A 13,415-nucleotide genomic window follows, 5' to 3' on the forward strand; every position below is an offset into this window, starting at 1 on the left:
AATTTTGAAATGATTTAGCGGATACTAGCACTTTATTTTTATAATCAATTCAAAACCTTAGATAAGACATGTTTATTCATTTTTTAAACACAATCAAGTAAATGTTAATGAGCTATGCCTACCAAGGCATAGAAATAAATGTTTGAAATGTGTCATTTAATTCCAGAAGTAGTATCACCAACTTTCATAAAAGTCCGTTTCTGCTTCTACACAAAGCTGCCTCTGCTTCTAGTTTTAAAAGGAGATAAGTGAGCACTTCAGCTCTGTTTCAGTGAAACAGAGACATTTTGCAAAGGTTATGAACGATAACATAGGCTGCTTTATCTAAATTCTCTAAAACTTATATTTCAAAAATAAGTTGGTTTGACATCACGTAAAATTTGTAAGTTTTAGTAAATCTTTGAAAGATTGGGTAAAAAAACCATATTAAGAATCTTGCCTATTTTATAATCCAGTTCATATTTTTACTTTCTCTGTCATGTTGAAATGTTCGTATTATTTGTTGTTCATTGTGCAGTGAAGAAAGCAAAGTGTTATCCTGAAACAGTCACATTCTACATTCTAGGAACAAGGACACTAACAATTTACAAGGAAAAAAACATATAAACAAAAGCTCTGGTATTTTAGTGTCCTGTATACGTGAAGTTATTGTTTATCGTTAAAGGAAATATTTTCCTTTTCTCGATTGCTAGTGATTTGAATTCAATGATCTTGAAGAAAACTATCTCACAACGCAATAAATGTCCTTCCATTAGATCATGAATGAAATATGCAGGTATAAAGTAGCACTTATATAAATATAGTAGAGCATACAGTATTTCAGAAAACTTTCAGAAATGCACTTACATGTACTTATATATGTGCACATAAATATATATGTTGCTTACATATATGTTTATATTGTGAATTCATAATTTTTGCCAAACTAATGTTATAGAAGATGCAGTTACATATCGAGAAATTATATTCCTGGGTATTGAGAGGAGACTCGGTGGTCAAGAGTGCTTCCTTCTCTTCTACAGGGTTCAGTTCCAAGCACCCATGCCAGGTTTCTTATAGCTGCCTACAACTCCAGCTTGGGGGATTCGATGCCCTTGTTCTGGTCTCAGAACGCATTGCACTAATATGCTCAAATACAGACACACTGAAGTACACATAGAATAATGGTTCAAAATGTTGGCAAAGTAAAGCAGAGCTCTTCACTTTCACAGGGTGACTTGGAATAGCATGTTTTGATGAAAGGCTGTATGAAGGTTAGGAGAAACATTTTTCATGAATAAAAACTTTGTATTTTACATTGTACTTTCAATATGAGAAATTCATATGTTGAGACAACTGGTAATTATTCTTGTCTCTGGTATTTCCCCATCCTGATCTTCACTTAGGGGGATGACGAAATTGTAAAAAAGATACAAATCATTTGGGTCTTTTTTTTTATTTGTTTTGCATTTAAGAACAATCTATAAAACAGTTTGAGAGCCAGGCAGTGGTTGGGGCACGCCTTTAATCCCATCACTCGGCAGGCAGAGGCAGGCGGATCTCTGTGAGTTCGAGGCCAGCCTGGTCTACAAGAGCCAGTTCCAGGGCAGGCACCAAAGCTACAGAGAAACCTTGTCTCGGGGAAAAAAAAACAAAAAACAAAAAACAAGCAAACAAACGAACAAGTTTGAGGCTTTCAGTCTATACTTATAACCCAAAATTCTATCTTCACCTTTGCTTAGCTTAAATCCTTGCTAACCCACTGGGAATTTTCCACAGGTGTCAGTTGTGATAACGTTTGCCAAATGCTTTTAGAATATTTTCTATCAATAGTCATCATGATCATTCATTGATACCATATGGAAGCCTTGAAACTTTTATTAGGGAAAGCCCCTCCCCTTTTAGTTACTATAAAGTTTGAAGACTTCACTACTAGTTCTAGAAAAGAAATATGCAGCCTTCAAATTTCTTATGTTTCTACATGTTGCTTCTGCTTGTTCATGTTTTTAGCCAAGATCTCACCATTTATCTCGGTTGTTGTACATTGGAAATAGAGTGCCCTTGTAGAAGATGTTAGGGAAGTCAGGACTCAGTAAGTTGCTGGCTTTATTTTAAATCTTCTTGACAATGGCTAAGACTGCCCTTAGGACTTCTTTAGCATCTGAAACTACGTGCCATATTGACTGTGTGAGTTCTTACTGCTAATAACTCTGAGTAGAAGGCTGATGCCTGGGATGCCAACAAATTTTTCTGATAGCAGAAATGAGGAAATCTTGAAAAGAAAATAATAAAACTGAAAGGGATGCTTACACTAAATTAGTAAATGAACAGAAGTTTTAGTCACTCGTAATTAAAATATAATGTGTCATTTTACTGTAATTTTTGTTGGTGGTGGTTTTTGTTTTTTTGAGACAGTGTATCCTGGTAGCTTTGGAACCTGTCCTGGAACTAGCTCTTGTAGGCCAGGCTGGTCCTGAACTCACAGAGATCTGCTTGCCTCTGCCTCCCGAGTGCTGGGATTAAAGGCGTGTGCCAACGCCATCTGGCTTTTTCTGTAATTTTTAAATATATTGAAAATGTTCTCCACTGCTACAAATGACATAAATATCTAGACATGGGGATTCTGTTGACTTTGCAATTGTCTAAGAGTATCTATAGTATTTTTAATTTGTAGCATCAGCTTTTTGAAAAAATAATAATCTCGAGCATTTTATTGGTGGACAGAAGAAGACTGAAGATTCAAAATTCTAAGTAGAATAAAGAAACTTTTCTGTTCAAGATAACAGCAGGGGCAGCAGTGTTATTGATCACTCTGGTCTTAGTGGCGTCAGTAAGTGAGGTTTGCATTGTTCTGGAAGGAATGACAGCAGTGGAAAGCTGTAAGAACTGAAAGACTAATGAAGTGTGCTTTAGCTTGACCTTTGATCCTTTGTTATGAACTTTACTCTTCTACTCCTTAATGATTGATAGATTTTCAACTTAGTTATCTAAAAATTGAGATCGTATCTAAAAAAATGTTCTCCCTTGTTGATACATAATGGACCTTAGCTTATCAATAATGCCCCTACACATGTTCCTTTTAAAACCAGTCCTTTCTTTTCAATTTGCTTCTCTCAACCTTCTTGCTCTCCCTAACTTCCCACTGTTTTCATAACAGGGTAAAATAAATTTACCAGGCTCTCCTAGTTAAAAAATATATCTTTCCTTGTGTGAGGCAAATAGATCCAAGATGTATAATTATTCTAAATGTAGCATATATCTGGGATGTCTTCTGTATTAGATGTACTCTGAAAAATGTTGAGTTCTGCGTTTTCTACAGTGCATGCTATGTATCTTCTGGTTTTCTGCTTTTGAGTGAAATATTGTTGTCTGTAGATAGCCATACCTGGAAGTTTATGGATCAAGAAAGAGTCAAGTAGCAGTGGCTTTTTTCTATTCTGTCATGAAGTAGTCTTTTGGTGCTAATGTCTGTTAGGTTTTAAAAGTAATAAATGTGTCTGAAATCAACATAGGGAGGATTTTTTAAATATGGTGCATATTTAACATGTGTTTCCTCACATTCAACATAATGAAAAACACTTAAAGACAAATGAAAGAGAAAACCGTGAAATTTAATAAACCTTTTGGTTTTAACATATTTTCAATAATATAAGGGGATAGTTGTATAGTTGTATAGCTATACAAGTTTAAAATGATGATAAAGATGCATTCCTAACTAAATTTTATAGATACACAGTGGTAGATAGATGGATACATGGATAGATAGATAGATAGATAGATAGATAGATAGATAGATAGATAGACAGACAGACAGACAGATAGATGATAGATTGGTAGAGATAGATAGATAGATAGATAGATAGATAGATAGATAGATAGATAGATAGATGATAGATAGATAGACAGACAGACAGACAGACAGATAGATAGATAGATGGAAGGACAGACGAATGGATGACAGACAGGCAAGCAGACAGACAGACAGACAGTCAGACAGACAGACAGACAGACAGACAGATAGATAAATAGATATATAGATAGATGGGTAGATAGTAATAGACAGATAGACAGACAGACAGATAGATGATAGATCGGTAGAGATGATAGATAGATGATAGAGAGAGAGAGAGAAAGAGAGAGAGAGAGAGAGAAAGAGAGAGAGAGAGAGAGATAGGCAATAGGCAGGATAGAGATGTAGATGTATATATAGGTTTTACATTACCTATTTCAATAGAGTTGAGTCAAGGAGAAAGTGGAGATGACTTTGTTGTATAATTCTGAATCAAGTGCATATTTCATAGAAGGAAAGGAATACCATTAAAATGCACTTGTAGTCAAGTCATAGAAGAAAAAAGGCTAACTCTGGTAAACTTTATAACTGATATTAATAATGAAAGCCTGAGCCTTGTAGGAATAGCATATATATTGAAGTATTGATTTAATAAAATGTTTCTAATTCTTCACTCTGGTTATTAAAAAGACCACCAATAATCCATGCCTATTTTACTGATGACTGATGTATGATTATTATAATAATGCACATAAAAAGAACTTCAATGTCCACCTTAAAATTTAATACTTCAGATGAAACCTATGATATTAATATAGATTTATTGTCAAAAGAATCATTGAAAGGGGGTATCTTTTTTCATCTTAGCATTTTAATGTGCTTAAACAATTCTCCCAAACTTAAGTTATAATCTTAATAAGGGAGTCACTGCCATGATTAGTGGTGGTTTTCCATTTTCATGTGTCATTTAGCAAACGAGGAGAAATGAACTCTTCCCTTGTGAGATGCTCCACCCCTTTATAAACCAATATTATGAATCTACCCGAGTTTTGCTAAAGTTACTGTATGTACTGTATCTGAAACCTTTTGTGTCTGTGTGTATATGTGCAGACATACTACTAGATCATAAAGTTGGGGAGGGGAACTCGGCTACATTATGATCAGCAGAATGATCATAATGACGAGTTCATTGCTCTCCTGTGTGAGTCTACTGTGTTTAATTCCATTGACTTTTTGTTTCAGCATTTGCATGTGATGGTCCCTTAAGTAGCCACACCTTTTGCTTTCAAAAGTAATACTTTATGATCTCCTCCTCCATGCAATAAAATCTGAGATTAAGATGGGTGGTGGTTGGGTCTCTAACGTTTGGATTCCAATATGGTTTACATTTTATATTTGTCTTGTTTAAAGACTTTCTATCTATTACATCCTGCTAACTATTCTGTCCTAAAAGTAAATAGAGCATATTGGGATATTATTGTACATTTTTTAAAACCCCAGCTACTTAAAATATTTTTCTGGCAACTATTGGCTCTGTCCTTTTAGTCATGTGGGATTGGCAACTTGTCACTTTTGTATCGTGTTCCCCAGAGGTAAGTTTTCCCAAAAAAAATAACTTCACATAAGTCCATAATGAACATAATATTTATGGCAAATAATTTCTCAAATTTTAGCTAAAATAAAATGCTATCTTCTGCCAGCTTTGTCCAAATGCCTACTTCCTGGCATTATAAAATTTATTTTGTGCAGGATGTGTAGATAGAATGATCAATTTTAGGTTTGCCATAGGGTAACTTGATCTCAACATGTGTTTCTATGTTCTTATGGTCATCATACTGTTAAACATTTTTCATGACACTTTGCATGACTGGTCATTAAATGAGGCCTAACTGTCACATTTGAACATTCAATAAATGACCTGTTTGGTTGGGGTGGTGAATTCCTTTTTAGAGACGGAACCGATCCAGTTCCTCTGAGTGCAGCACAGTCGATAACCCTCTGCCAGGAGAAGGAGAAGAAGCAGAAGCTGAGCCTGTAAATCCAGATGAGCCGGAGGCATGTTTTACGGATGGTAAGGGAAACATTGAAACTCTCACATTCACTATGTTTAGAAGTTTGTCTTAGTTTGTAATGTTACAGGGGACTATTTGCAAAACGGGAATTTCCTATTCTTCCAAGCATGACTTTCTTAGGAAGTAGCCTAAGGCATTAGTAAGTTAAGCAAAGACACTGGGAAATAAAGGTATCTACACTACAGGTGTAGTGATACACGGATTTTTTAAAATATATATTGAATTTATTTTATATGAGAAATAAAAGAGCATTATAACCTGTCAATATGTATTGTGTTTACAGGAATTAGTGCTTTGAGAATTTTCAGGAAGTTCTGTTAAGAGCGGTTAGGTTAAAAATATTTAAAGTTTTCATTCTGTCAGACCAGCTGGTAGCTGTCTGCATCCCAGTAATTGGAAGATGGTGGCAAAGTATGGGGAGTTGAAAGCTTAACTTCATATAGCCTGGGTTACAGAAGAACTTGTCTTAGAACAAACCAAAACAAAAGAATTGCTTCTAAATGTATGACTTCTGTCTTAACAATTTTTTAACAGCCTTGTAAAAATAATTTGTACAATTATTTGCTGGCAAGATTTCTCCTGTGTAGTTTAGGAATGACACTTACTCAAAATTTGAGTATAATTAGAATGAAACTGAGCTAATCAAATAATTTAACTCTTTAAACTGGGGTAGCATTAGGCCCACAGGGAATATTCTGTTGAGAAAGCCAACAGAAAAATCAAAGGAAGCAGAGAGATGCTAAATTAAATTGGTACTTTCACCAAAGATGGGTTGGAAGATTTTGTTTGTTTGCTAGTTTGTTTTGTTTGTTTTGTTTTGCTGTTCATTACGCAAATCTATTCATTCTTCTCCGATTCTTACTTTTGCCTTGCTGGTGTGTTTTATCAATTTGCCTTCTGTCTTTCTTTTGCTTAATTTTTTTCCTCTCTTATGCCATGTCTTTTATTAGCTTTATGTGTGGTTTTATATTGCAAGGCTTTCTCCTCCTTCCATAGGTGCCATGATGCTATTCACTGTCCTTAATGTCTTAGAAATCAATTAATTATGAGTATGACCAACCAATTAATAATTGGTATGACATAATTTATGGTTGTACTTGCTCCTATACTGTACTCCTTGGAGTTATTCAATTAGTAAATTATTTCATCAGAATCTGAGTTAACGTGTAATTTCTTTTTTTAAAAAAATCATGGGTTTTCAGCTAATTTGGTAGGTGGAACCAATTTATCTTTTTTTTTTAAAGTATTCTCAGCTCATCAACTCTTTGTACAGATAACTAATTACCAATTCCCACTTTAATATAGAATGAGCAACCCATTCAGTCTTTTATTTTCTTTATTTTGAGAGGAAATTATGAATGAAACATTTGTTTTAAAACAGGAAGACATTTTGAATGAGAGTATTAAAGAGTTTGTTTTCCTAATCAGATTTAAATTGATTATATTGATCATGCTGTAATATTCTTGGGTCATCTGTCTTTGGATAGTTTCTTTGTTATCAGGGATCATTGGATCATTGGTTTAACATGATGAAACCCAGCTTCGACTTTATGTAATGTATCACAAAAGCTGACTAATGAACCCCCCAAAAGGCAAAGACTTGATGCTCTGGGACTCATTAGACTGTTTAGAGATACTGTTGTGTTTACGTTTAATTGATAGTCATTCTAAAGAGAAGATGTGATAGCCTTACTAACCAGCGAGGTTGGACGTCCCTGGGGATTTGCCTTTGCCTGAAAGTCAGGCAGGCGACTGAGCACTCCTGCCTCAAATGAAGAGAAATCTCTGGGGTGTGATATGCCCTAGGGGCAGTCTTTGTGAGGCTTTACCGCAGGCAAAACTTTCCTTACTTTTCTAATTACAATGCAGTGTGTTTTTATTTCTGTAGCTATAAAAAAAAAATGTTTCTTTCAATTTTGAGACTGGCAAAAATGCCTCCAACAAAGCAAAATCTTTATTATGGTTAACTTTCTCCTCCAACAATTCTTGTCTTTAAAATAAATCTGGTTATTTCTTTATTTTTCTATCAACTTGAACATTTTAATAAGATTTTAAGCTCTGTAATAATGATTTTTCTGGCCCCTTTCGTTCAGAGTTACGTTCGCCTATCCATCACCTCTCCACTGTGGCCTCTTGGCTTTCCATGTGTACCACTTGACACACCCTATGTGTTCCCTCCTTCCACTGCTCCAGCAGTATTCAGAGCGATCCTTAACAGCCAGTTGTCCAAGAGAAAAAAGTGTGCTTGCACACAGCATTGTAATATAAGAATTTCTTACACTAATGAGTAGAAAAATGACAAATAATACTATTATATGTAACTTACTTTATCACGCATATGCAACTGTGTCTTACAGAATGTTGTTGTGAAATTTTGCCAACTGCCTACAATTGCAACTGATGAGCAAATATAGTTCATGAGGACCACTCGGTGTCTTCATTTACATTAGTTGCTGAAAGAAGCATAATTTCACTCCTGCATTAATGATTTGAGCAATTTTTACTAGCCACATTAAGGTTGAGTAATGAGAAACCATTTCTTAGTGACTTCTACTGTCCACAATTAATCACCATGAATACAACATACACTCACTTTCAGCTACTTCACTATCACGTGCCCCGTCATTTTCTTATACACACACACACACATACACAGAGAGAGAGAGAGAGAGACAGAGAGACAGAGACAGAGAGACAGAGAGAGAGACAGAGAGACAGAGACAGAGAGACAGAGAAAGACAGAGAGACAGAGAGACAGAGAGAGACAGAGAGACAGAGAGACAGAGAGACAGAGAGAGACAGAGAGACAGAGAGAGACAGAGAGAGAGAAAGAGAGAGAGAGACAGAGACAGAGACAGAGACAGAGAGAGAGACCTACGATGGTTTTTATTGTATGAAGGTTTCTGCCAGGCTGGTTTCAAACCACTGGGACCTTGCAGAGTGTAAGATGCACAGACGCCACAGAAGCCACACAGTGTTGTACATTACACCATTCAAAAGGAAACGCCACATACGGCCTCATGAATATGCGATGGAAAACAATAATTAGGAAGGGACAGACTCTTAACACTTGCTCCTTAAAGAAAGTATTGAATTCTAAGTTTATATACCTTGATCTCTAATAACAGTGACTTTAAACAACACATTTTAAAAGTTCAGCTCCACAGGGAATTATTGTGAACCAGTGTAGTTCTGGCACACCTCTGAGTCCTGTCCCTTAGTGGTACTGTCACAAACGACACATGTGATCTGTTCTTAAACATTTTTGTGTGACCTCATGAAATGGTTCTGACCTCTGGTATTCATGTGCTAACGATTTCTGCTCCACATTTCCCCTCTGACCTTTAGATTTATACCTCAAACATTTACCATATACCTATATTTAGAAGTTTTACTGGCCATCTCTAACTATCAACCGACAGGGCAGCGCTTATTTTTGTGACCTTCATTTCATTTCTGACATTCATCACTAAATCCGGCTAGTGGTAAAAGACAAATTTCTTTTTTTAATTGATTTTTATTGAGCTCTATATTTTTCTCTGCTCCCCTCCCTGCCTCTCCCCTCGCCCCTTCAACCATCCCCCAAGGTCCTCATGCTCCCAATTTACTCAGGAGATCTTGTCTTTTTCTATTTTCCATGTAGATTAGATCTATGTAAGTCTCTCTAAGTGTCTTCATTGTTGTCTAAGTTCTCTGGAATTGTGGTTTGTAGGCTGGTTTTCTTTGCTTTATGTTTAAAAACCACCTATGAGTGAGTACATGTGATAATTGTTTTTCTGTGTCTGGGTTACCTCACTCAAAATAATGTTTTCTAGCTCCATCCATTTTCCTGCAAAATTTGAAATGTCATTATTTTTTTCGCACTGTATAGCACCTCAATTGTGTAAATATACCACATTTTGCTTATCCATTCTTCAGTCGAGGGGCATTTAGATATCTTGAATCTCTTGTTTCTTTAGTTTCTTGTTCTTTCCCCTTGACGAGGATACTTAGTGCATTAGAACCTATAAGCTCGATGACTTCTGGTGTCTCTTCCACTTACTAGCAGCACACAGTGTTGAGGATATCTAGTTAAATGCCTATCATTCCTTCCTTGTAATCCATCGCTTACTCCTCAACCTCTATACCATATGATCTAATTCTCTGAGGCAGAATAAAATTGCTTCACAATCTGTCCAGTTTCTCTAACCATGTATCTTTCACTTGAGTCTCTAAGAGTATTACTTTCATAATTGTGAGCTGTTATAATTCCCCAAAATGACTGCTTGCTGTACTTTTGCAGGGGATCTCCTTCCAAGCTTTTGCTTTTATTGCAACTAAACTCTTTCTCTTACTGGTATCTGAATTCATTTTGGGCTTCTGCCTCTTCCAGCAAGCCTCTTACAACCTCTTTTTGAAAACACAAGCCAGGTTATGTGGACTTCTTCTATTCTTCCAAAATGACATATACATGTCTGATGTTAGTTGTTTGTCCATTTATTTCATTAAATTCTGTGTCTATTTACCCTAAATAAGATCAAAATCCTGTGGAAAAGAAACTATAAACAAACACACATTAAAACACTTGATGGAAAAATGAATAAACAAGCCCAAATGTTGTAAATAAAATTGCTCTCAGCAGAGAAAAATGTAGAGCTCAATAAAAAATTGCTCTCAGTTTCTTATAACAAGGTAATTTAATAATATGAGTCCCAAGTAAGTTATTTTTACCTTAGAATAGATAAAAATATATTTATCTGCATCTTCTAATGATAATTGCTTTTTTATTTTACTTTAAAGACTTCCCGTTACTTTTCTCAATATTTTTACAGAATACCCTTTTCCAAAATGTTTTGTGTTTGTGTTTACTTTTGCTGTTGAGTCAGGTTTTCATGTACACCAGGCTAGCATCAAATCCCATACATTATCAAGGATGTCATTCAACTTCCTATCCTTTTGCAGGCATTGCATGGGTGCAGGCTCACCATTCCAACCTGTTTGTATGCAGTTCTGGGGATCAAACACAGCTTCACGCTTGTTATGTAAACATTATACCAACTAAACCACACTCCAGTCCCTCAGAAAGTTTTAAACTGAGGAGTAGGATCATGGTGAATTATATTTTCTGTAAGCAACAAAAAGCCTTGAAATTAATTTTGCTTCAGTGTTAGGCTTGTTTTATTCATTCACAAATTTCTCCATTAAATGATCTAAATGGTGTGGGAGAAATCAAGAAGTCAGAAAGTCACAGGTGACAATATATTCCGAGTTGAAAGAAATTGCAGATGCTAAAAAATGCCGTCAAAGTTAGAAAATGAGAGAAGGTGGTATCTTGAGACATTAAAATGTAGAAATGATGTGATCGTGGGAGAATGTTTCCCCTTGGTAATGTATTTCAAGCTCTTACTCTGAGCATCAGGGTGTTCTACGCATGTCTTTTTTGCCAGGTTGTGTGCGGAGATTTCCATGCTGCCAAGTGAATGTAGACTCTGGGAAAGGGAAAGTCTGGTGGACCATCCGGAAGACCTGCTACAGGATAGTTGAACACAGCTGGTTCGAAAGCTTTATCGTTCTCATGATCCTGCTCAGCAGCGGAGCTCTGGTAGGTCGGCTACTCTCTGGATTCACATAAACGATTATCTTTATATGCAAAAGGGAAAAGTAAGTATGGCAAGCTTTGCTGAAAATTAATCCTTAGACTTTCGTGTACATGGTTCATTCGCATTTCTTTCTTAGCATTATTGACCAATGACTATATATATATATATATATCCACTGACTTAAGATTTAGTTTATATTTTAGCTGTGTGCTCTGTGTGTGTGTGTGTGTGTGTGTGTGTGTGTGTGTGTGTGTGTGAATGCGTGAGAGTGTGAAAAGATGCCACCCTACAGATGCCAGAAAGGGACACCCAGTTCATTGGAACTGGAGTTACAGATGACTGTGAGCCACACACTGTGGGTGCTGTGAGCCAAATTCAGGCTCTCAGCCAGAGCAATGAGTTCTTGACCTCCAGCCATCTCTGTAGCCCCAGAGGTACTGATCTTTGAGCGTTAATTTTGTTTTCTGCAATGATGTTTGAAGTGCTTATCAGCTATCGGCATGTGGGGATAATCTTACATCTATTTCAAGGTTCCTCTTCTATTTCTTCTCTTGTCATATTGATCTAAGTGGTATTTAAGACCCTATATTGTATAGGAATGGAGTTTGTGGGCTTGTATTCTTTCTGATTCTGGTAGGAGCACTTTGAGGTTTGTTCCATTTAGTGCAATGCTGACTCAAGGTTTGTAGTGCATAGTGTTTATCATGTTGAGAAAGATTCCCTCCATCCCTAGCCTTTTACCATGAAGGGATTTGGAATTTTGTCAAAGATCTTTTCTTCATTTTTTCACATATTCATGTGATTTATGTCTGAGCTGATTTATTGGATGAATTAAATTTATTTATGTATGTATGTTGAACTACCCCTGCATCTGTGAAATAAAGCCAACTTGGTCATGATAAATGATGTTTTTTATATGATTTTAAATGATATTTGCAAATAAGTTACTGGTAATTTTTGTATCTATGACTATCAGAAAGAAAAACCTGTAATTTCTCTTTCTATGAGGTCTTTGAGGACCCTGCATTATTGATATACTATGTGAGAGTAGACTGGGGCCACAGAGTACTACCTTTCTTAACAAGATTAGTCTCCTAAAATTAGAAATGAATGTGTGACCAGAATGTAAATCAGAATCCTAATAATATTATTTCTTAATAACTAGTAAAGTCTCTCAAGTTTATTATATTCTAAGTCGTATATGTAACCAGAGAAAAGGTTAAAAAGGTTAATGTTTTAAATAAACTTTAGTTCAAAATGTCTTAAAAGGAGAATGGTGTTTTGGAGGAGGGCATCCCATGAATTAAGTCACTCCCATGAAGAAAGAAACAGGAATCTCAGTCAGTTGGAATCTGGTCAAGTAAGGTAGTCTTTTGAAATTCCTGTTGTTAATCCTGAGATTCACTTAGAGATAAACCAGTTCCACAATTCTGAGTCAAATTTAAAGCAAGCTTTAGTTAAATACTGGTGTGGTTAACAGCTCCAGCCAGGTCCATCCCTGGATTCCCAGAAAATGGCAGCAAAGTCACGTTTTGCAGAGCCTTACAAAGTCAAAACCCACAATTCACTGCATTTCCCATCAGGTCCAATTAGGGGCAAACATACATCCTGACATATTTCCTGCCCGTGTACACCCTGCCTGCATGTGATCAAGCACATTCTATGTAAACAAACTTGTTTAGGGGAGTGGAAACAAATGGTTTGTTATTTCCCAAGAACCATAGCTCCCAACATTCCAGAAAGTTATCTATCCTTGGGCATACAAGTTAACTTTGACTCTTAAACTGTCGGTAAAATAAGTGCAAATCATAGCTATACTATAGTAACAAACTACTATATCTTATAGTTTGGGTATACATTTCTCTCATTAAATTTTCAAACAACTCTAAGAAACTATAAAAATTTTCCTCACTTAACAAAAAAGGAAACTAAATACAGAGTTTAAAATGTTTCTTCGTATCTCAAATATAGCAAATGTCAAGGTTTTTACTTCAA

At 35.8% G+C, this 13,415-nt stretch overlaps 1 protein-coding gene across 3 annotated transcripts in view; it reads left to right on the forward strand.

The window, feature by feature from the left end:
• Scn9a (sodium voltage-gated channel alpha subunit 9) overlaps positions 1–13,415 on the forward strand; it is a 72,797-nt gene that overhangs the window by 40,712 nt on the left and 18,670 nt on the right. For all 3 annotated transcript variants that reach the window (XM_038336109.1, XM_038336111.1, XM_038336110.1), the window contains exons 17-18: positions 5,720–5,840; positions 11,268–11,422. In XM_038336109.1, coding sequence (XP_038192037.1) covers positions 5,720–5,840; positions 11,268–11,422 — 276 coding nt within the window. The remainder of the gene's footprint in view (positions 1–5,719; positions 5,841–11,267; positions 11,423–13,415) is intronic.

This window comes from Arvicola amphibius, chromosome 7 (genome assembly GCF_903992535.2).
Source record: "Arvicola amphibius chromosome 7, mArvAmp1.2, whole genome shotgun sequence".
NCBI lineage: Eukaryota > Metazoa > Chordata > Mammalia > Rodentia > Cricetidae > Arvicola > Arvicola amphibius.